This window comes from Coffea eugenioides, chromosome 1 (assembly GCF_003713205.1).
Source record: "Coffea eugenioides isolate CCC68of chromosome 1, Ceug_1.0, whole genome shotgun sequence".
In the NCBI taxonomy this organism is placed as follows: Eukaryota; Viridiplantae; Streptophyta; class Magnoliopsida; order Gentianales; family Rubiaceae; genus Coffea; species Coffea eugenioides.
Window position 1 is genome coordinate 34,129,384 of NC_040035.1, and position 24,263 is coordinate 34,153,646.

The window sequence follows — 24,263 nt, forward strand, 5'->3', positions numbered from 1 at the left end:
CATCTTTTAACAGGCAAAAAACATCCTTTCTTTCTCCTTGCCATTCCTTTGTCTGATTCTGATACCTTGAGCACTTCCAAACTGGCCTTGTACTAATATTCCCACAATTGTTCTCTCATTATGTATCAATCCAATATTTAATCTTAAAAGGGTTTTCTCAGATTGGTGTAAACTGATAAGGGTTCTTCTCAGATTGGTGTCTGGAGTTCATTAGCTACAGTCTTGCATAAATTCATGGTGAATCCTTTTCTTAATTTGCTTGATATGTTGAATTTGAAGATTATACTTGCTGGCATTAGGGTTTGATCAAGTAATTCAAGTGTTTTCTTTTAACTTTTATATGATTTAGAACAGTGTATAATCCCAGATGAGGATTTTCTTTTATACCTCTTTACCTCATCAGATAGGATTGCTGAGTAAAAGTTCATAAAGAGATGGTCTTTATTATCTTTTTTACGTTTTCCATATCTGATTGCTAAAAAAATCGAAGCTTCTATTTTAAAACTTTAGAACCTTTGTGCAATAACTCCTCAATTTGCTCATGCTCAATGGTTTAGATTGTATTTAGCAGTGTTTTTTTTTAATTAAGGATTTGACTCCTAGATTTTTCTTTAATGATATTTAAACTTCAGAGTGCAAAAATGTGAGCAGTTGACCGAATAAATGCAAGATGAATTTAACTCCGCTCCCATATATATATATATATATGCTTATAACTGTATCAAAGGCTAGTTTACATGTATCCTTGTTTATCACTAATTCTCGTTTGAGTATTGATGGTATACCATTTCAGATTGTAATTTGTTGTTGGGAAATCACTGGATTTCTTTAGCAGTCTACCTTTTTCAGTGTTGATATTCCGTACCTAGTATATGCATATATGTTGTGTAAAAAGTTGAGAATTTTACTTGCATTGGATAAGTGTTCTGGGGCTTTTGACTGCAACTTTGGACGAAAATGGGATTTCTGGGCACAAAATACTTTGCTCTGTCTGGTTTTGATAGTGAGTAGGATGGAAAGGACTGGATGTGCTCCTATGCAGAATTTTTAACCTCCTTTTTCTTAAATTTTTCAAGGAATTTGTGTAGGATTTTGAGTGTGACATACGTTCGAGTAGGGGAGAGGATAAGAGTGATACCATAGAATTAGAAATTTAATGTAGTTGCAGAGACCGTAATTATACTCAGTTAAAACCCAACCAAGCAATCCTAAAAGTTGATGAGGCCAGATTTAAGAGATTTGGTATTGGCCCTTTTTGAGGATTTTGATGATCTTCTGTAAATGACTATGATTACATTTTCTTTAAACAGTCGTTTGTTTCTATCCTGGCTGTCAAACCTCTGAAGATTTGACCCACAGATCAGAAAGGATTTAGAAAAAGTGAAAGCATTTTTATGTTGTACAATACAACTTGGTTCCTTAACTGTACCATCTCCAAAATTGGATAACTTGGCTGGCTTGTAAGAATTATGGAATGGCAAATTATTGCAACTCATGATTTTTGTATCTTACAACATTCCCATGAAAATTTATAGCTTTTCTATTGATGTTTAGGTTGACTGTAATGTTTACTTGGAATTTTTGCTTCTTTCTTCTTAGTTCTTAACCATATTTTGAAGCTAATGGCATTTTAATGTTGAAGAACTTTGTCTATAGGTTCCCCTATAGATTCTCCTGACCTCGTAGTGGACACAATCCTCATCAACAATATTGGTGGGGCAACGGAAACTGGGGAGAGAATCCTCAAAATTCATCAGTCAAAAAGCTTAGCAGATCAAGTCTACAGTCCAGTCAGAAGAGAAGTTTCTAGTAGGTAGGTTAGTATATGTAATCATTTTTAATGAGGCACATGTGGCTGTTATGCCATCGCACAGTTCTGATGCAGGCTTATATGCTGTCTACTTTTATATCTTCTGCCAATCAAATCAAAAAGTTGAAACAGAAATTATTTGATTCGTTGGATTATGAAAATCTGATGGTCTTCTTTTGAATGTTGATATATTCCCTCATTTCTTGCTAGTTATTTTCATTTTTGTGTAGTAATGGCATGAAAATAAGTATGTACTTTTCTTGTCAGTGTTTTTGACATATTCTTGTAAGTGAATCTTGCACAGTGAAAAATTTGATTGTCCATATGGTAGGCGCTTCACCTTTATATTTGCAGAAATGAACTTTGTTTTTGTGCTCAGCAGTATAATTTAGTTTTTGGACATAAGAAGTTTATTAAATGGAATATGTATTCTACTTGGTGCATTAGAGGTCGTAGATAGTTCAAAATGGTGTGCTTCCTTGAAAATGCCCTGAGAACTCATCATTTTCCTCTGTAATATCTTTCTTATCTTGGTGACCTCCTGGGGAAAAATTATATCTGGTATTTGATATTTCAATTCTGCGTGCCTTTTTATATTTGAAAAGCTGACCTTGGGTTGGCTTCATGTGAGCTTTGATGGTGTGGTGTACGCTGACACCTATTCGATAGATGGGTTGCAATGGATGCATGTTTGCTTGAACTTAAACTGATTACCATCCAATTTCATTAGTAGATCAAAAACAGGAAAGCTAGTGCTTGTCATTTTGCGTTAGACAGAAGATTCAAAACTCTCTGACCTTTTGAATTTTCCATTTTAACACTGAGAGGAGCAGTAGTATGTCGATTCTGACATTGAAGGGATCAATCTACATGTTATTTGGTTCAGACATACAGGGTATCAGTCATCTGCACTTCAGTTGGATTTCATTTGTTGTTCTTGACATGAAATACTATTTTGAATCACTTCTTGGGACTCTTAGCGTGTTGATTTTTGTGGAAAAGATGGCATTGACATGGATCCATGTGTCAGAAAATGATGGAAAAGTTTCAAAGAGAAAGACAAAACCCCTAAAAGGATACTACTGATGAGAATTTGCACTCTTCCACAAGAATATTTTTTAAAGTAAGTGGATTTTTTACATAATTTTTTATCACTATTCTAAGAATCCTTGAAGATCTAGTCAGAATTGGCTTCTCTGGAATTGCAATTGGAACCAAAGTCAGCGCGCATGAGACTTCTTACTTGAGCAGCACTTAACCTTTCTCTTTTTGGTGTTTTTGATCCTTCATCTAAAATTCAACTCGACTCCTAATCCTGAATCAACAATAAAGATTCATCATTAAGTTCTTTTTTTTTCTGGTTCTATCTGGTTTATTACATTTATCAATCTGTATCTTTTATCTGTTTTACTCTTTCATTTCTTAAAGGCTGGTGATAAATTTTCAATTTTGGAGCCTCATGTGGTAGTACTACAGATTTTTGGAGTCGCATGAAGTTATTCATTCTCGTATGTCAACCTTCTCACTCAGAACAGAAAGGGTGTGAAGTATTTGGATGCCCTAGCAATTATTCCCTCTGTCTCACTCATGTTGTCACACTTGCTAATTGAGACTTCCCAAATATAATGTCAACACTCTTAAAAATTCAATAATTTAGTATACTATATTAGATCTCTTCCTTTACCAAACACAAATTACAACCTTTTGTTTTATCTTATATCAAACATGAGGGATAATGTAGTTAAGGGAATCATGAATTGATTCTACAAAGAAGCGTGGCCACAGCGTGGTTGACTATGAAAGCGGGATGGAGGGAAGTAGTAGATGGGTTCTTGGCAGAATGTGTTTCTTGAAATATTATAATGCAATACGTAGTCCATATATAGAATTTAAGTTTCATGAGCAAGAGCACAAAAGCCAGTGAGTACAGAAATGATAAACAGAGAGTGTTCCCTCGAAGGAAAAGTTTAATGTATGCCAGATCTAATGTGTACAGGACAGTTAATGACTCACTATTTTTTTGTTCATAAATGACTTCACAGCCCTTTAGTAACTCTCAAATAGCCAAAGGCTGGTTGCAGCCCATTTTGCAGATTCCTGAGTATGTTTGTTCAAGACTCCTATATTTTTTGATATACCAAATTGTCTGACTTTGTTGCCAAAGCTCTTGGATTTTCCTATAGGTATTGGAGAAACTTGAATTTTAACTGGAAAAGGAGTTCAGGATACCTTAAGTTTACCGCAGATGAGAGATCCAGCATATCGGTTGTTTAGGAACCATGAGCCTAGGTAAACAAAATGCACAACAGCTTGGCAAAAGTTGAAGGAATAATCCTTTTACTAGCATCATGCTGCTTTGTTGGTATATAATTAGCCCTTCTTTGATTTCATTAACTTGGTTTATTTGAAAAAAAAAAAAACTATGTCATGATTAAACTTGTTATAGCTAATTTCTACAACATCGTGTATCTAGTCCTGCCACAGTTCTCATGTCAGGTCATCTGTAGATAGCGTACTTGGTAGAATCAGTATTAAAGAATCATGCTGGGTTCAATTAACCAAGATGATTGCATTGCTGGGGAAGGAATAACTTAAAGATAAAAATCTTGCAAGGAAAATAAGTAGAGAGGGAGAATCTGAAAATTGTGCTTAACTATTCATGATCAACTCGTATTTATATTTGATAGCATTGTCTCCTTTTGTTTTACTCCTGAAGTAGAGCTGGGTGGTAAACTACATTTTGGAATCTTCAGGACTTTGAAGCTTATTGTTGGCTTTTTTCCCAATACGAGGGATAGTATATAAAATGTTGAACTTTCTTTTTTCTGTCTACTTGGCATTGCAACAGAATCTGGGTAATGAAATCCATTAGGTGCAGAAAGAGAATTTTGGAATGTGCATCATTTTGGTCTCTTACTTGATATATTACCTACAATCTATAGTAGATTTGCATTCCCTTCACAATTGCAGAGTACCGACAGTATCCAACTGAAGAGAATGTTTGCCTTTGGAAAATGAACTCATTCTCGCAGATGTATATCTCCTTATATGGGTAGCTTAGTAACCTTTTGAAGTATGAGGTAATAATTTGTGCAACAGGTATAACTTACATGTTCAACCATTTCAGTGTCTCTATTTAGTCATGGTGGTCCCGAAGTGTGTACCTACTCTGCTTTTGTCCATATTAATTTTCCTGGTGGTTAGTGGAAGTATTTTTCTAAGAGAGAAATGGGAATCCTGGAGGCCAGCTATATTGATTTATACATCTTACTTTTGTGCTAGTGAAAATATATTTTCTTGGCATGTGATGTGAAATATTTAAAAAGTTAGTTTCTAACTAGACACTAATCAGATACTATGTTTGTCATTACTTAGTACTCAAATTGCACCAAAAGTTTCCTTCTGTCTTTTCTTTGAACAAAGATTGCTAGATTTTGCATTCGATTTTACATAACTCACTGCAATTTTCAAGGCAGCAAGCAGAAGAATTCTTATATGCAAGTTTAATAGTCCTCTCACTGAAATTCTGCAGTAAATGTTGACATTCTTGTTGTTATTGAAGATTGAAAACACCAGTGATCTTTTTGGTGATGTCATTTAAGCAATCAATGTATGGTATACTCGTAATTGCATCATTTCTTATCTAGCTTTGGCACTATCTTCTGAGGTCCATAACTCTCTGTGAGGGATCATGGCATTATTACTTTTCTTGATATAACAATTCTTTTATCTTAGATATCACTGGCTCTTGATATTTATCATTTTAAGTGTAGATCATCGTTTCTGATGAAGTCTCTTGACAAAGATGATGAGACTGATTTGGAAAAAGGAAAATTTCTGGAGAAAGACCGAGAAAAGACAACAAGAAGCCATAGAGCAATTGCAGCTCACAACAAGGCATTACTTTCTGGTCTTGCATATTGTATCTCTTCATGTTGCATGATACTGGTTAACAAGTATGTCCTCTCCGGTTATGGCTTTAATGCTGGGATTTCTTTGATGCTATACCAGGTATTTTACAGTTTTTGTTTGTGCTTGTAATCTAATTAGAGACATGCATACGCTTTTTTTTTTAACTTGGAAGCCTAATTAGTTACTTTTTTGTTCTATGATGCAGAATTTTGTTTCAGTGGTGGTTGTTTCTGTTTTGAGTTTCTTTGGTGTAATATCTACCGAACCACTCACATGGAGACTGATTAAGGTCTGGTTGCCTGTCAATGTTATATTTGTTGGGATGCTTATTACAAGTATGTTTAGGTATGATGTTTTCCACATTTTATGTTCAAGATTTGTTTTCTCTATAAATTGAGTTAATCGAGGGTTTAGAGCTTTCCAAGATAAATTGTAGTCATGCTGACCTTGTCCTGTTCTTTGCACTGTTTCTTTTCTCATGTCCAAGCTTAATTTGTTCTGAACTTTTGGGCGGTACTTTTTTGTGCAAACTGCATAGTGGATTGTTCTGTTCATGAGTTGAATCCGCCACCAATCCAAGACATACCATATGATCAGAGAATAGAGGTCCTCTTGCTAGTTTCAAATGGCAAATAGTGTTCTGTCATCAGCATTTTTACGTTTGAATAGCGCTGTATTTCATAATGCATTTACATTTGGCCTCATTAGAAAAAGCTTCAACTTGTCAATATGAATTTTTACCTTCCACATGGTATTTTTGATTGTGCCTTTTTATTTTATGGCATGCAATGTATGAGCAAAAGTAATGATATATGAGGAATTCTGCATGTGAAGCTCAATGTGCCTTTAGGACAATTTCATGATTTTTCATGGATGCTCCCCTTATGCTCATGCCAAAATAATAAGTAGATAAATAAAAGGATGTTTACCACATCTGATACTGTAAAAGTTTTGCTTTCCTCAAGGAAAACTAAGGGTACACTACTTTCCATGGTCAAGTTACTGATTTTCAGTAAAACTTACACCTTAATTTGTATGGTATACATCCTGAAGTTATATGTGTTTGTTGATTACCCTGACTTTAACCAAATTGGCAGTAACTTTTTGCCAAGTACTTTGTCATTACCTTTTAGCAGCTAAGAAATCAAGTTTTGGTATTCTTTTAATGTACAAAGGAATGAAGCATGGTTTAGGAAGATGTTGCCCCAACGATTTGTAGTTAAGTATATTTTCAGTAGGTTCTTGGCATTATTTACTATAGTTCACTGATTTATTCCCTTATGCTAGCAAATTTTGGCACATTTTGGAAAGCCGAAACTGTTCTCCTTGCAAGCTTATGTATTCGGTACAATTTCTCTGGGGAAGTACACTGAATTACGTTGAGGTTGTGCCTTGGTTTCAAACCCCTAAAGTTGTTTTGCATTACTTAATTAACTATGGTTAAGTTCAACATAAAGAACTAAAAAATTGACCAGAATATCTTTTGGAGAGATGAAGCTATGTTCCCCCTTTACATCAAATACCATCATTTTACTCCAAGATGGTATGTTGCTATAAGATCTGTTGCCAAATTTAGTCAGACTAATACATGTGTATGGTTTTCATGCACAAATCCTTTACTGAGCACCAATACAAATTATTGCATACCCATTATTATAGTATATTCATATGTATCATGCATGATAGGATATATGTTATCCAGGCATCATTGGTCGTTCAGTTCAGAAAACTTCAAAGCAAATTCTAGCTGTTTATGTAAAGCAGATCTTTGATGAGTGAGAAACAGGGGAAGAAGAGTTCAAATGGTTGATGGATGAAAGGATTTTAAATTTGGCCATCTCATATGTGTAGGAATTTAGGACATCTTTGTACTCAGTTTATATCAATTATGAATCGCAACTGTATTATTTTCTTCAAAAGATGTAGTCCGGATATTTGTTCACTGTAAAGTTTGTTAACGCGTGTAGGAATTTGGGACTTCTTTGTACTCAATTTATGGCAATTATGAAATGCAACTGTATTCTTTTCTTTGGAAGACATACTCTGGATGTTTGTTCACTATAAAGTTTGTTAACATACTCAACGGGCTGGCTAAGTTCAATGAAAGAAGTTCAAGGTTGTAGCTACTTATGATTTCGTGCTTTGGTCATTTTGCATCCTCATTAGCTTTAGTTATTTATTTGAAAGGATTAAGATATTGTTATGTGGGTCAAGAGGTTAACAGATAGTGGGTTAGCCACTTTTTCATGGATATTTATTGGTGTAAAATCATATTCATGGGCCTGACCCAATATTTCTGAAGATAAATATTAACTAGAAGTCCTGTAAATTATAGTTTGTCTGGAACTAGGAATAATGTATTAATTCTCATAGTGGATTAGAAAGAATTGAACTCCTGGTGCTGGGTCATGAATGAGAATTTGGTGCACTGGATGCCAATAATTGCTGCACTTTTCTGTCGCATTTCTTTTGTTCTTCTTTCATTGAAGAGAGGTGGACCGCCATGACTGATTTGGTGGATGTTATATATGATTAATGTTCCTTGTAGAAACATTTGTTGTTTTGGAGTAGTGGCTTTGAGTATGTCTCCCTCTCGTCCTGTAAAACTGCCTCAGTTTGGTGAACCAAAAGTTAAACATGACAACTAGCTTCAAAAAGTGTTAAAATTAGCAAAGTGATGATAGTGTCATTTATATCTAGTTTCAGTGGGCTTAACATGAGAAATGATCTCTTGCTGGAATCTTGGCAAGAGATTTCTTGTTTACACTGTCCCTGGGTAGTTCATAATCGCATCATTAATCTTTTTCTACATAGTGAGAGGACTCTTATGAGATGTTAATCCTCAGGCATGGAAGATCTTTATAATTAACCTACAACCATGAAGGATGTGAGCTCAATCAAACAATTGGGCTTTAGCTTTACAAAAATATAATCAAGCTATGTCACTAGAAATTGATCCATTTGGTTGAAGTTATATACTCTATCGGGTAGGACTATCCACACAAGTAATGGAAAAGGTGCAATATTTAAGATTTTGTTTTTAAACAGATTCTTTTGTAGTTAAAAATGTAAATGTGGCTCTTTTTGCCTGGCTACTTGTTACTGCTCCTACTTATGACATACATAGCTGAGTGTATTTTTTGTGAGCAACAAGGAGGACTTTGTGGTTTAAACTTTTCTGTATTATTGTCATATATTTTGTTCCAAATGTTGTCTACTATCTTAGTTTTCTAATTTTGATGCATTGACTTTTGCAGTTTGAAGTACATTAATGTTGCAATGGTCACAGTCCTGAAGAATGTAACAAACGTGATAACTGCTATTGGTGAAATGTATCTTTTTAATAAGCACCATGACAACAGAGTTTGGGCTGCTCTTTTCCTAATGGTATGTTTCAACAACTATAAGATAATTTTCCACAATATTTTAGCTCTTTACTGAAGTTAAAATTATACAAATTCTGAAAGACTTGTATGTGTACATTTTATGTATGCACATTTTTTTATCAGTGAATTTGATTTACGTACATTTTTTTAGTCAGTGAATTTGTTGGATGCACATTGTAAATGATTTTATGTATAAACCATTTTAGTGAAAACGATTTGGAAAAAATTGTAGATGCAGCTAGAAGTGAAATGCTGAAATTCATCTTGAATGTGTATAAATACTAAGAAAACTGAATTTTCAGCTTTTGAAGGAATGGAATTGGTGAAACTTGTAGGATAAAGTATTTAGCTGAGTTGAGTGCTTCAAGAGTTTAGCTTAAGATGTTCATTATGCATTAATCATGATTTCCCATAGAGATTAAAGCAGTTTTGATGACTTTAGTGCTTCAATAGCTTTATTTGGGTTAGTGGAGATGACTTGCAAGTACTTTAGCTTTTCAATGTGACTAAATATGTTCTTGGATGAATTGTTGGGCAACTTAGATGCACCAGTCTTTCAAAAAATTGCAGCAGCCATGTTAAGTTTCGAATAAATTGGAGATAGATGTTTCATGTTCTTCATATGTGTATAAGGTAGATTTTAAATTGAAGAGTTAATGGTTACTTCACCTAAGATGATTTATACTTGTTTACGATTAACAAATGAACCAGTTAGCATTAATGATTAAAGTATCAAAAATGAAGTCACAAGAATAAACTGACTTAATACCTAGTATGTTTTTTTGTTCAACTGTCATGCTTTATAGGGCATGATAATGTAAATGTGGAAATCTAGAGGAGATAATTGTGAACCTCCCTTTGTAACTCTTTAAGGACTATGCATTTTAGTGAAAGTCCAACCCCAGATATATGCATAGTTGCTCAGCCACTGCTGCTTGCAATCTCATCCATATTTAACTTTCTCACGGAATTTTGAAATGTTTCATCTGCCATTTTGGTGGTTAAAGTGGCTTTGTTTAACATATGCGTGCTTACAGCGCATTTACTCTGATTGTATTTTCTTGTTGATATGGTTTCAAGTTTTGAACCTACACTAAACTGGAGATAATCAATTGACAGGAAGTTCTCTTGTGCAGATTATTTCAGCAATCTCTGGGGGGATTACAGATCTCTCCTTTCATGCTGTTGGTTACACATGGCAGATCATCAATTGTTTCCTGACAGCATCGTACTCTGTAAGTTCATTGCATTAAAATGCTAATCTTTTGCTTTCGGTAACTGAATATAGTTGTGCGCATAGATGATTGAATTTTTCTCCCCTTTTTCATACTTAGTTGTACATTCTAGTTATTTATACAGATTGCTGTATGGCATGGATGATTTTGCTTTTATAAAAAATGCGGTTGCTTAGGAGCAGATTGACTTCTTGCTTGCACTTGTATTAATTTATTTATTCTGTTGATTGTAGGTACATGTAACAAAGTGGCAACACGTGCCATTATTTTCTTGCTTGACATTGTTTTCTGTTGGCGTATCATAGATTGCGTGAAGAATTCAGTGGAAGGGGTCAAAATTGATTTTCCTTGCTTAATTTAAATGTATTATCTTAAAACTAGGTGGCATGCATGCCTTGGAAGCATGTAAAAATATTTTCTATCTGCTATTAAACATTTTCCAATTAATATTTTTCTGCAAAGTAACACTTTTCTGGTTTTGTTTCCTCCAGCTGGAGATGCTTTGCTACTTTGAATTGTGCAAACTTTTCTTTTGTTGGTGGGAAATTAGAGTAAAATCTGTTACCTGATGGCAAATCATTAATAGTACTTCTTTCTTTTTTTTTTTCAAAATTTCTAGCAGGGAGGGGTGGGATTTAAGAAGCAAGGAGGGGCAGGGGGATTAGAACCCAGAACCTTTTAAGTCCTTCATTAATAGTACTTAAATAATGTCCATTACTAAAACTTAATGCGGCCCTTTAGTCCTTCCTCTTTCCCCTGCCTGGGTGCCTTGCCTACTTAGGTGGGCCTCAACTTATCATGCATGGTACAGATATGTACATGTATCTCACTAGGTAACCTATTGCTTATAATAGTGCTATACATGATAGCAGATTATCATATTCTTACAATTACTATTAGTGCAGTTAATGTGATAGCAATTCAAAGTTATAAACTTTGCAAGTACAGAGAAGATAGGATTGAAATATGATTGAAATCACAATCTCAGAAAACATGCTAGGAAAATGACTTTCTCCAGGTAAAATATCTTCAAAGCAAATGGTTTATAGGTTGAACTTTGATGACAACATCTCATGACCAAGGTAAATGTAAAAATAGGGGGAAGTTGTTAAGGAAGGAAAGCCAAAAAGTAAATGGAGAACTAGAAGCTCAATATTGGGAAAGTGGACTCTTTTCTTTAGAAATCAAGTTATATGGGCTGATTCTGTGTCTGATACTGATTCTGTATCTGATATTATATGAACGGGTTGATTGGTTCACTGGGATCAATTACATGAGCACTTCTGTCTCTGGTGGGCACTAAGCATTAAAATACCTGAGGTAGTTGCAGCAACAATAGCATGCTTAAACCATTGGATCATCGAAGAATCAATTTTGAACAGGCAAAATTGACTTTTTCTTTGGTCTAATTATAAAACCTTTGCTGGTAATCCAGGAGGAACAGATTAAATCTTTCATCTTTTAGAACAATGTGTGCTCGAGCATATATACTGTTTCAGAAATGGACAATAACTTCAAACATGCAATGGGAGAATTAAGTGTTTTGGTTTGAAGCATAGACTTATCTATGATATATAGAGGTCTGCAAGTTTATGCACTATCTTCATTTTGAAGAGCTGCATATGAATATATATTTTATCTTCTTCTGTTACTTTCTATGATGGGGTGCATATGGGCACAAATGGAGATAGAGGAACAAAATTTAAACCATTGTTGTGAATAAAGATATTTAATATGGTGTTTCTTGGATTTTGTATTTTGTTTAAATGAAACACATAGTTGGGGCTTCCTCTAGTATTTTAAATTTGATTGTTTATGTTGAAGGAATTTCTTACCGGCTCTATTTATGCTAATCTAAAATAAAAGAACAATCAAATGAAAACTTACTAGCATTCTTGACCTCAGTACAGAAGTAAACTGATAGTTTACACAAAAGAACTCATCTATAATTTGAGTTTGACTGTGCCTTTAGCTTTTTTTATTTAGGAAATATATATATGGTGGGTAGATTCACAAATTTTAAATTGTTGAAGATAATGAGTTTCAGCTGGAGTTTTTCCTTTTTGCTTTTAATGTCTAGGGTACTTGGTGTTTCTAGGGGCTTGTATTGTTTGTCAGGCATCCATGTTGCCTTGCTTTCCTGTGGCAAAGGGTATGCTTATAAATTTGGATTTACATAAGAGATTAATGTCCTGTTACGTGATTTATTCTGCAATGTATTTTCAATATAGTCTCTGGTTTGGCATAATAGTAGAAAAATGTATTTGCATCTGTGTTATCCCATTAGAGGGACTAAACTATGTTGGAAAAATAACAATCAGTTGGTGCAATATGCTTGCTGATAGTTTAAACGTAGTTGAAGCTGTCGATACAGATGGACCCATGACTTAAATAACAAAGTTGGATGTAGAGCCTAATGCCATCTCCACTTTGACAGAGGAGTTTAAAGAATAGCTTAAAACCAAGTCTTCCTTTAAGGCTATTAGTAATTCAAGTTATGACATCAGTCAAATCCTATCTCTTTTTAATCTTTCCATTACCTGTGTCATCAATACAGCATCATCTTATGGCTTGTGAGCCTTGATTTTATCATCTATATTATCTCTTGGATTGGGGTTTGTTTTTAATATGCTGTGACATCACTAATTGCTTCACTTACAATTCCATTGTTTCCTGCTTCTGAGATTTCTTGACCTTTTGCATTGAGTTTTATGGAAGATGCTGACAGTTAGCTTGTTTTCCCATTCTTCTCTTATTCTGCAGTTAACGTTGCGTAGGGTCATGGACACAGCTAAGCAAGTCACCAAATCAGGAGACTTGAACGAGTTCTCTATGGTCCTGCTAAACAACACCCTTTCAATACCTTTAGGGGTTTTGCTTATATTAATATTTAATGAGGTGGATTATCTATCTAAAACGTGAGTTTTGTCATCCTTCTGATGTATTGTGATATGGGGGTGCTTGTGAGTCTCTTCTATACTCTGACTTCTTTTGCGATCCATGTTTATTAATACTTTATTTTAGATGAGTTTTTTAAGTTTTAGGAGGTCCACTTCAATTGTTCTTTTTAAATTAATTCTAGGCTTTCTGCTTTTGAAGGTTAGTTGTAAGCCTTACCCAGTTTTGCTTATGAAATTTAGAACTTGTAGCTGTCCCCCGTTACAATTAGCTTTTGTGAGAGTTTAAATTTTACCTGTTAAACTTTGGCTGACACACGATACAAGCCCCTAGAAAACACCAGGAAAGCATTTCTGCTCCTCTGGTTGAGCCCCTGATTTGATAAACTTTGGCTGTATATTTGAATGGTACCATTGGCTAATGTTTGGACTTGCTACTTATTTTCATGAGAGAGAGAGAGAGGGGGGGAGAGAGAGTTAGATACTCGTGTATGAAATTATTTCTGTAGGAGCTGCCATTTTCTGATTTTGATATCTAGCTTATAATTACTTATTCCTGTGGAGTCTTTTTCTAGGACATTATTACATAAATCATGCTTTTCTAATGATATTGATACAAGTGGATCAATGTTTTCTGTACTTCTAAAAATACACCATATTGCTGTAATATGTTGGCATTCTCTGTATTTACTCTTTCATACCTTTTTTCCTAAATGGTCTAAGTGCGTAAAAATAAATAAAAGGGTTATAAGTGCATAAAAGCTAGTGCAGTTGAGTACAACTACATAAATGTTTATGACTAGTTGAAGATTTTAATTATTTCAGCTTTTCATCTTATTTATTTTTGTAATTAATGGCAGGCCACTTCTAAGATTGCCCATCTTTTGGTTGATAATGACGTTAAGTGGACTTTTGGGGTTAGCAATCAGTTTTACTTCCATGTGGTTTCTCCATCAAACAGGGGCTACAACCTACAGGTGAGAGTATGAACCCATCAGTTCTTTTTAATATGCAGAAGACTTTCATTATGAGTTCCGAATAGGCTTGTCAATATTATATGTACGGAAATATTATTCTTCTGTCTTGCAAGGATAGTTGGGTGACCAGATTTGTTTGCATAATAACCCATTCTCTAATTTTATGACCCAATTGCCTTCTCACTCTGCATGGATTTGCACCTACTTTCAACCTCCAAAAAGTAAAGAATTTGCACATATACTAGCGTAAAAAGTAAAAAGACGCATGATCTAATCCTTGATACCTTAAACTTCATGGCATCATGCTAGATCTTTTAAAATTAGTGCTTTTTCTCTTTCTGAATTTGCTTAAAGTTTTGGTCTCCATTGATTCATCCTGGAGTAATATTACTACTGTAAACAAGAAAGTCTACTTATAACAGAAAACTATAGTGGTTCTTAAAGTATCTGAGTTTCTCCTTGAATTTACATCATTAGTATGGTGACCCCTACATGTTTACCACTTGTTCCTTGAATTGTTATATTTGTTTAGATCATGTTAAAAATACTCATGCCAAAAGCAAGATTGAAAAAATACTTTCTCCGGTCAAACAATTAGCTTAAAGATTAATGTATTCAGTAATGCCAATTTATGAAGAGCATGTATACCAGGCGTGTAGCATGTAAATTGCGGAAAAATAGAATTTCAGACCCAAAAGGCAAGGAATAGTAAGGATTTTCCTTTTGCTATAATCTCAGAAAACAAGAGCACAAGGTTGCAAAGTTAGAGGTCAATCTGTGGTTGTGTAAGAAAGTAGATAGTTTTCAATTGTAGTAAAACATTAAGAGATGTATTTGGTAATTAAGAAGTGTTTTTAAGATCCAAACAACTATATAGACAACTGTAGAACAAAATGTGGAAGGAAAAATAAATCAGCAGATGCTCGTGACTCTGTATTTTCGAGAACTGTCACTTTTCTCTCTTGCTCCTGCCTAGTGGAACATACACACTGGATTTGGTTTGGAATGATAAAATAGGATGTTGTTTCGACTATGGTCCCATTTGAGGGCTAACTGAGCATCTTTGTTTTATTACTGATCTTTTTGTGGTTCCCTTTACATTTTCCTTCTCCTGATGCTATATCATTTGCAAGAGAATTAGATATAATCAGTTTAGAAGCTTCAGATTTTATCCAACATAACTTTAAAAGGAGCGTGTGCCATGAACACAGAGCTGTGACCATTTATGAAGTCATTCAACCAAAATGGATTTATAAACTGCACTTCTTCATTTTTTTTTTCCAATTCTATACGCTTGATGAGGAGCTCAAGTTTAGGTGATTCGTAAAAGAACTGACAAAAGAATCGTGCTTAGTGTTTTGTGATTTCTCTGATATAACTCTTATCCAGTGTTTCTTTATAATTTTCCCTTCTACTATTGTGCAGCCTGGTGGGTTCACTCAATAAAATTCCCCTGTCTGTTGCTGGCATTCTTCTTTTCCATGTTCCAACCAGTCTAGAGAATTCTGCGAGCATATTTTTTGGTGAGTTTGTCATGCTCTGTTGAGCCTCTGAAAGTTTTAATCAAGCAATTCCTTGTCAAAATCATCTTGTGTGATCCATTTTCCAGGCTTGCTTGCGGGAGTGTTTTTCGCGAGAGCTAAGATGCGGGAGAGGTCTTAGTCCTGAAACCTTTAAAAGCACTTCCTTTTGGAAACCTGTCCCACCCAGGAGAAATTTCGCTTCCATTTCTAAGTTCCTGCCTATCAACTCAGATGGTCGCAAAAACAGTTTATTCTGAAGAGAAATTCGAGTCTCTCTGTTCGATGAGTATCTTTTCGTTTTTGTATAATTTGGTACATCATAAGAAATGCACGGCTGCTGATTATTTAGCTTCCCGTGTTTGTTGTTGTAGGAAATGTCTATTTTTGCTAGTGTTATTAGAAACACCTAGCCCAGAAATCAGAGAGATTGATGATAAACCACAAGTTTAAGTACTAATGGTATCTCTTTCGCACTGTGTTTGCTCTTTTTTTCTCTTTGGCACTATTCCTTCCTGGTTGTTTACCCTTTTAAGTTGGTTCAAGGGCCAAAAATACTAAATGTTGATTTGGAAGTCGCGCGTTTTTCTTTCCATAAGTGACTGTAAGTGAAAGTACATATCATAAGTGAAACATAAATCATGTATATATGGCATACATTCGCAGCTGCTTGTGTAAAAAAAATTACTACGCTGTTAATGCATAAAAAGTTAATTTATTATCAAATATAAAAAGCCTGATAGTTCAAGCAAAGTGAGAACGAACCCAACACAATTTCTACCATGCTGTCCTCTTATATGGCTTCTATGAGCCCTCTAGGAGCCTTTGGTGTTTCTGGCCACAGCAACTAATCTTGCTATGTTAAATGTAAATTGTCCTTCACAGTTTACTGTTTAGGCATATGGGGGAGAACTATGGTTAGCTAGATGTCCTATATGGCATTAAAACTGCAATTTCAACAATGGAGAGACTCGACCTACAACAAATTACTCCCTGGACTGCAAATGGAAGTAATGTCTCAGGCTTATAGATGTGTATTCTGCGTATGGAGATGCAGCTACGATGTTCACATCTACATATTTGCAACGTTCATTCATGGTCTCAGCAATTTGAGGTCTTAATTCTTTTATGAAAACATTTTGTGACCAAGATTCTATCACATCTTATACTCTAAGATAAGCTAATGGATAACAAGGTGAAGAAATTTAATGGCAAATGGGATGCTAACCAATTGACTACCTCAATTGCTATGCTTCCAGATCCAACATTATCAAATATTCCCTAATTTTTCAAGTAAAATGGCAAGTGGGAGCTCATTGTTTCTTGATGATTGTGAAGCATTATATGTCTCTTAAGTTTCATCAACGGCTCCATTTGGCAAGTGAGTTTTTTGGATGTTTGTTTAAAATTTTACTGTAACTTAAAATTTTTGAAGTCTGTAAATTTTTGAACATTTTGAAGTGTATAGTTTAAAAACTTTGAGAAGTTTTTTGAGATTACTGTAACTAAAATTGTTAAAAAACTTGTAGCAAACAAACTTGGTCAAAAACTTGCTTGCCAAACAAGGCCAACAGTTTTGCAATCAATGTCCGCCAACCTATATAAATAGCTAGATGGCATGTGAAGAAGGCAATTCAACTTTATCGAAAAATCAATTATCTTGAAAAATTTTCTCTCATGTCTAGTTAATAAAGAGAGAGAGAGAGAGAGAGAGAGAGAGAGTAGCATGCCAACCTATCTTGTACTACAAGATCTATTAATAAAAGAATCAAGTTTCTTAATAGCTTTTCATACCTTACATTTGAGTACATTTAGAGATAAGAAATGAAACTAAATTGTGCTAGAAACTCTAAAGCGGCCTTTAAAGGAAGTCACTCTAGTCGTTGGAGGCTGCAACGCCCAAGTAAGAAAGTCCTTGGGAAGGTAGCCGGAGTTTTGTCGGTCAAATATCAGATTTAAGGTATGAAAGCATGTTGGACCCCTTTTTTTGTTAATAAGAAATTGTTAATCTAGACATAGCATGCACTCTATTCTCTTGAAAATTTTATGGAAGATACATCAAACCTATTTAGTACTTTATCAATAAATATAACGCATCCTAAATACACTTTACAAATAAAAAGGGAAAATCGTTCAAAACATTCCTCACATTCTGTAAAATAATTTTTTTCGTCATTTACTTTTAAAAGTGTAATTTTACGTCTGTTACAAATTCACATTGGTCAAATATGATCCCTATCTAGGTTTTCGACTAGTTTTTGTTCGGAATCTACCACGTGCCTTGCACATGATCATTTTTTAGGGATAAAATTGTCAAACACATTTCACATAATCTAATCCATAGTCCCTCATATTTCACAAAATGAAAATTTTCATATCTCACATTTTGCAAAATGAAAATTTTCATCCCTCATTGATCATGTGTATGATAGTCTTTTCTTATTTTTGAAAACTCATATATATGTGTATTTGATTTCACATGAACAGTGTAAATAGCATATAATATATATGTATTTAATTTCATCTACAATTACAATTAGCTTATTTAGGTGAAATAGAGATGAAAAAATTCATTTTTCATCATGGGTTTAAAAAAATTAGCTATTCGTATATATCTGTATTTGATGTCAAAAAAATTCATTTCACATGAACAGTACAATTAGCTATTCTTATTGTTTATGTGAAATTAAATAGATATATACATGGGTTAAAAAAAAAAGAAACTATTGGTACACATAATCAATAGAGATGAAAAAATTCATTTTATAAAATGTGAGGGATAAAAAAAATTCATTTTTTGAAATATGAGAGACAAAAAAATTTATTTTATAAAATGTGAGAGATGAAAAAATCAAATTATGTGAAATTTGATTTGACAATTTTATCCTTAAAAAATGATCACGTGCAGGCCACATGATAAATTCTAGCAAAAAACTAATATAAAACTTAGGTAGCGACCAAGCTCAATCAATGTGAATTTGTAAGGAACGTAAAATTACACTTTTAAAAGTAAAGAACAAAAAAAGTCATTTTTCAAAATGCGAGAGATGTTTTGAACAATTTTTTCAAATAAAAATGGCATTTAAACAACAAATGAAACACCCATTCCTAGAGAAATGAGATTGGCATTGCTTCCAATCTTTAGATCCTACTACGACAGAATGCCTACACTTTCTGTTTTTGCTACATTTCATCAATAGTTCCTAGTACCTTCCAAAAAAGAGGCTTTGACAGCAAAACGCAAAATCATAGACCATATACACACAGGCACAAACGGGTGCAAATGCGCTGGGATTTTGTTTAGTGTGTTCTCCATTTTAACTAATGGCTGTCAATAATAGCAGCGGAAAAGGAAAAAAAAGAAAGAAACGTCTTTACTGACTGCAAGAAACACAAAAGCAAAATGCACATAGTACTCACCTGTTAAGTCTTTTATACAGGAATAGAATATGACAAGCTACACTTGTACAACTGAAATTCAACTTGATCCTTTAATTCTTGCTTTCTCTCCACGACTACAATAATACAGAAAAACATGATCTCATATGCTATAAATAATGTTGCAATTGGGGGTCACTAGAAGCTACACTCATCTCTTTACTCTGACAATAGTAACTTTTCCTTGGTGCAGTAACGCCTGGACATCCTTAACTGCAATTGTTTATCTCTAAGGTGATCTCAAAGATAACTCCTTCAAGATTTTTAACCAAAGCACGAGTCCCATCAACTTCATTCATCTGTAATCCATGCTGAATGGCTTCATGAACAACGAGCGTATCCATGCTGCACAGATAAGTAATGTTACTGAACGAATGATGTATAACATGATCAAGAGAAAATTGGCATCAGACACAAGCTTATTATAAATTTCCAACGCCTACAGCTCTTGATCAACTGGGCTGATGCTGCAAGCTTATGCACACGGTAGGAAAAGATAATTGGAGATGTGTATTTGAAAATATTTACATGTGGATTTTTTATCTAAATCAGTATCTTCATCCTATTGAAACAATTGAAGGTAATCTAATGGTCCAAACTTAATAGTAAACATATTTGGATTCATAATGATACTGATGAACTGATGTCAAGTCAGGTTTATGGTATATCATGCAGTAATTTCAGTTGTTGGCATAAATCCAGCAATCATTACACTGTCAGACAGTAGTTATGCAAACTATGCAGTATGATGAATCTGATACATAGAAATTATTGGAGATCTGACCAAAAACCCCTTAAATTCTAGTCAAAACCAAGGCTAGGAATCATAGGCAAGAGATGCCTCTGGTTTGTTTTGCCTGAATTTCCTCTGCCCCATTAGTCCTTATCCAAGCTAGAGTAAGGCGCACAGTATGTTGAACCTCAACTATACAGTCACCATCATAAAATCTAGACTGTACCAGCAAGAATTGGTAATACAACAGTTCAAGTATCACATGGTGATCTCTTACTCCACTTCACAAATCTAAGCAGCTATTTCAGCATTCCTACAACGAAAATTTAAGGACTGCACTAGAGCATTGTGGTCCGGGCATCTTTTGCATCCCAATTTATTGGTTTTTTAAAAAAAAAAAAAAAATTATGGGTGATGAGGCATCATGTAGTAATGAAAGATATGTCAAAGAAACTTTTTTAATTGTGCAAAGACCTGCCAGGTTGATAGGAATCAGAAAATAGATACTGGTCGGAAGCAAATCCCACAAAATTATTTTGCTGCATGATCATATTCTTGTTTCTAATCCATGTAGGACAGATTTCTCAAGGTATTTTTAAACTGTGTACCAAGTATACCTGAAACAGAATGTGCTTCTCACCACAGTAATATTAATAAGATGATAAAGCTGAGCTCCCACTTAAATATATAGAAAAGCAAAATCTCTATTCCTCCAATTTTTTGAACATATTAAGAATCTACATAATACACCTTTCCAATTTGACCTAAGAAAGTTGATATGCACATATTCATTCTTTTGCACCTCAAATACAGCACCATTAGCAAAGATGATCTAACAACATTTTCTCTTTCTTAACAAGAATTTTTCAATCCAACAAAGAAAGAACAAAAGAGGAAACTGTGTAGCATCTGCAACCGCATTTGATTTGACAATTGTATGCAAGGAAACAGGGATGAGTAGCTCTTAAAATGCATATGAGCAGCTGACGATCATAAATTCAAATTTCATCACTTACACTTTTGCTCTGGATACGTAAGCCAATATAAATTTGCATTTTGGTGCAGCATGAACAAGGAGCTGTTTAACCGTATCAAAGAGCAGAGGAATACTTGACTGCTGAAAACTTATATATTTGGTTAAGGGCTTTTTCCTTCTGTTTCCTTCACGAACAATATGCTACTCATAGAAGAAACTAAATATTGTTGGGATGGAGAATATGATGTTCAGTATTGTCTAATTTGACTATGTACTACAAGCTATGGATATCACATTACCTTTAAGGACATAACAAAAATGATTCATATACCTATCTGAATACATCAGAAGGCAAGTTTGTCATGCATTTAAAGCTTGCAAACACCATTACTCAAATGTTTCGAATACAACCGAATGCATGGAATTACCTAAGAAAGCAACCTACTTTATGTATTAGTATGAAGAACATTGACTTAAAATCCCATGAATATCTGTCCTCAAGGGGTCTTTGGCACCACTTTAAATCTTCACCAAGAGAGAGAAATGGGTTTCCAGTTTCTAACTGAAAAAAATTGTTTCTATTTTGAAAATTGAAAAATTTACCAATGACCAGCTAGCATGGATTATATATTAACCACTAAAAGTAAAACAAACATGCACAAATGAGACTAAATAAATAGTTAACAAACATGCACAAACGAGACTAAATAAATAGTTAAAGTCCAGCAGAGAAAATGTAGTGATTTGGATATAGATATCAGCTCCAAGGACTAAATCAAATCCTTCTGGATTTTCCAGTAAAATATGGTTGAGCTGGTCAGAGTTCCCCCATTCTAGCTTCTTGGGCTTTAAACCTGAAAATAGCACACTAAAGCAAGGTAAATTTCATCAAGTGAGCATCTGCTTTCTCAATTTTGTTCACTTACCAGCACAAGAAATGGAACTTTGAGTAGATACACATAACTCTGCGTTTTTCTCAAGAATCTGAAAATGTACATAGAGATCAGATACATCAGGTATCAAATTGCAGAACAATCAATCACTAAAACTGAACTGCAGAACCTTGCCTTAAGAACCTCTTCATTATGATCTGTCAAAACAACTTTATGACAAAATCTGCTGCACAGTATTCCAGTAATGCCTGCACTCAACAGAAATTGCTAGACATTGTCATTGCTCTAGAGTACAGGAGAGTATGAAAAATGCTGGAGAGAAAAACTAATTTTCCTCATTAATTCTTTGTCTCCCCTCAAAAGAACGAAAGACCAAGTCTTCCATGAGTAGACGCTGAGCTAGTGAACCTTGCGCCTCTACTTGCTTCGCCCCTGCTGTGACAACCACTAATGGCCTTATCTATTGCCAAAACTTAAAAAATAAGCTTGTTCATGACTTTTCTTAAGCCAATAATAAAGGAAAAAAGATCTCCAATTCTATATGAACCTTTGGTTCAAAATTAATTTGAGATTTACTAAGAATCTAGTCTCAAGGTTCCCACTTGTAGAAGGTTCAACAAACTTTATACTTGAGGAACTGAAAAACTGAAATGGTTACAGGCATCACAGCTTAGACATTACAAGTCATCCTGTGCTGACATTAAAAATCTAGGCAAAAGAGCACATATGTGAAAGCTTAGGCAACAGTTTAGCATTTAGACCATCCCTATAGTTTAAAAGCCATTTCTAACTAACTCTGTAAGTTGGCTTTTACAGAATTCTCTCAGCATGCATAGCACAAGCATGCAGCATTGGCAGAAACAGACCTATTGTCTGCATACACATATGGCATACCAAATGAATGATATACTCTCTAATTAATTTTATGTCACCAAGTTGCACTGTTCCTCTGCATCCCAAATTTTTGTTGTTTTGTTAAAGTGCTATCTATATGAGAATGTTCACTCATTTTGTGATTATAATTATTCTTCACAAACTATGAAATAACCCATTCTGTAGATGTAGATAAGTTGTGTGATTAGCTTTTAGCTATTGCAATGAACTCCTGAAATATTTTTTTTTAAAGTGTAAGTGGGAGGTCTCGAACCTAGGACCTCGACCTCGAGACCTCCCACTTACACTCCCTCCCCTTACCCCTCCCCCCCCCCCCCCCCGAACTCCTCAAAATTGTTCTCCTTTATTTTGTGAATTTGGAATTGTCCTCATGAAGTAGTATTTCACCAGCTGGACTTACAATAACAGGAAAACTTTTTTCTGTGTTTCCCTTAAAAAATCTGATGCATTAGAATAATAGGATCCGATGACTAACACTAACCTACACCAGAGCCAAGTTCAATTACAGAACACCCTTGCAGAATGCCAGCATTTTTGGAAAGATAATCATTCAATAGCACTGCCCCAGGCCACACCAGCTGACCTGTTAAATCAAAATCAGCTGTCTTACAGCTAGTCAGTCCACAATATTCTATTTTGGAAATAGCTAGTCAGTCCACAAAATTCTATTAGCAAATAAAATTCAAAATCAAAACAAAGAACAAATTCGATATATTTGGTTACACTACTGACACGAGATGTACTGATCAATAATATTCAACTACAACATGCTGGTTTCTAATTAACTCCAATTCTTAACCAAATCCCTGATTTCAATTGGTGTTTCCGAAAGTTACAATACCAAGTTTTTTATTCAACTAAATTTTCAAAATTCAAGCGCACCTACAAGGCCCAAAAAAAAAAAGAAAAGAAAAAAACAATATGAATATCATGAGTTTCTACATCAATTCCATGATTATCTAAACATGAAACCAATGGAAAAACAAAAAAAAAAAAAACAAGTGCACATTCTTGGCCAAGAGGAATAACAGCAAAAATTAAAAAAGCAGGTAGAATAATTCCCAGATAAACGAAAGAGTGAACTCACTCGAAGCAGCTTGGAGGCAATAAAGCTGAAGAACATGAGACCCAAAAGTAAAGGTTGTGAGCTGGTAACTGCAGCAGACAATGGATTCTCAATCAGTGACAGAAAAATGAATTCAAGAATGTACACAATGATCCAAAATATACACATAGAAGTGTGTGTGGATGTGGGTTTTCTGTATTTGTTTCATACTTGTCATTGATGAAGAATGATTCATCCAAGCAAATGATATCCTCTTCTTCTTCACGTTCTTTTCCTTCCATTCTAATGAAAGTTGGTGTCCTGAGTTTTGAATTAAGTGCAAGCAAAGTCTAATGACAGGAAATTAGAGGGGTTTTGTGGCTTTGGGCTATTGGGGTTTTAGGTTCGTTAGGCCCCATATTCCGTTGGATAGGGGAATTCAGGCCCTGAGATGAGAAAGGATTTTTTTTTTTACACTTAAAGTATTCCAAGCCAGACTAATCTCTTAAAATTATGTAAAGTATTACCTAAAAAATGCATAGCGAAA

General features: G+C 34.5%; 2 protein-coding genes across 4 annotated transcripts; one reads left to right on the top strand and one right to left on the bottom strand.

The window, feature by feature from the left end:
* Positions 1-1,642: 1,642 nt before the first annotated feature.
* Positions 1,643-16,235, top strand: LOC113782997 (GDP-mannose transporter GONST1). Of its 3 annotated transcripts, none has more exons than XM_027329010.1 (9): positions 1,643-1,813; positions 5,584-5,821; positions 5,928-6,067; positions 8,980-9,109; positions 10,245-10,343; positions 13,107-13,261; positions 14,101-14,217; positions 15,643-15,740; positions 15,827-16,235. In XM_027329010.1, exons 2-9 carry the CDS (start codon positions 5,597-5,599, stop codon positions 15,877-15,879), a joined length of 1,017 nt encoding a protein of 338 aa, XP_027184811.1. In that variant the 5' UTR covers positions 1,643-1,813; positions 5,584-5,596; the 3' UTR covers positions 15,880-16,235. The 3 variants fall into 3 exon arrangements, with proteins under 3 accessions (XP_027184811.1, XP_027184795.1, XP_027184804.1); XM_027328994.1 differs by having other exon boundaries at positions 1,734-1,817; XM_027329003.1 differs by lacking the exons at positions 1,643-1,813; positions 5,584-5,821 and having other exon boundaries at positions 5,934-6,011.
* Positions 16,236-19,095: 2,860 nt separating this feature from the next.
* LOC113778795 (protein N-lysine methyltransferase METTL21A) lies at positions 19,096-24,048 on the bottom strand. Its single transcript, XM_027324295.1, has 9 exons — positions 23,948-24,048; positions 23,759-23,826; positions 23,153-23,272; positions 21,952-22,025; positions 21,811-21,868; positions 21,637-21,738; positions 20,925-21,033; positions 19,389-19,520; positions 19,096-19,252 (listed from the first exon to the last, which is right to left on the bottom strand). The coding sequence occupies exons 1-9, from the start codon at positions 24,016-24,018 to the stop codon at positions 19,216-19,218; spliced, it is 771 nt and encodes a 256-aa protein (XP_027180096.1). The 5' UTR covers positions 24,019-24,048; the 3' UTR covers positions 19,096-19,215.
* Positions 24,049-24,263: the final 215 nt, after the last annotated feature.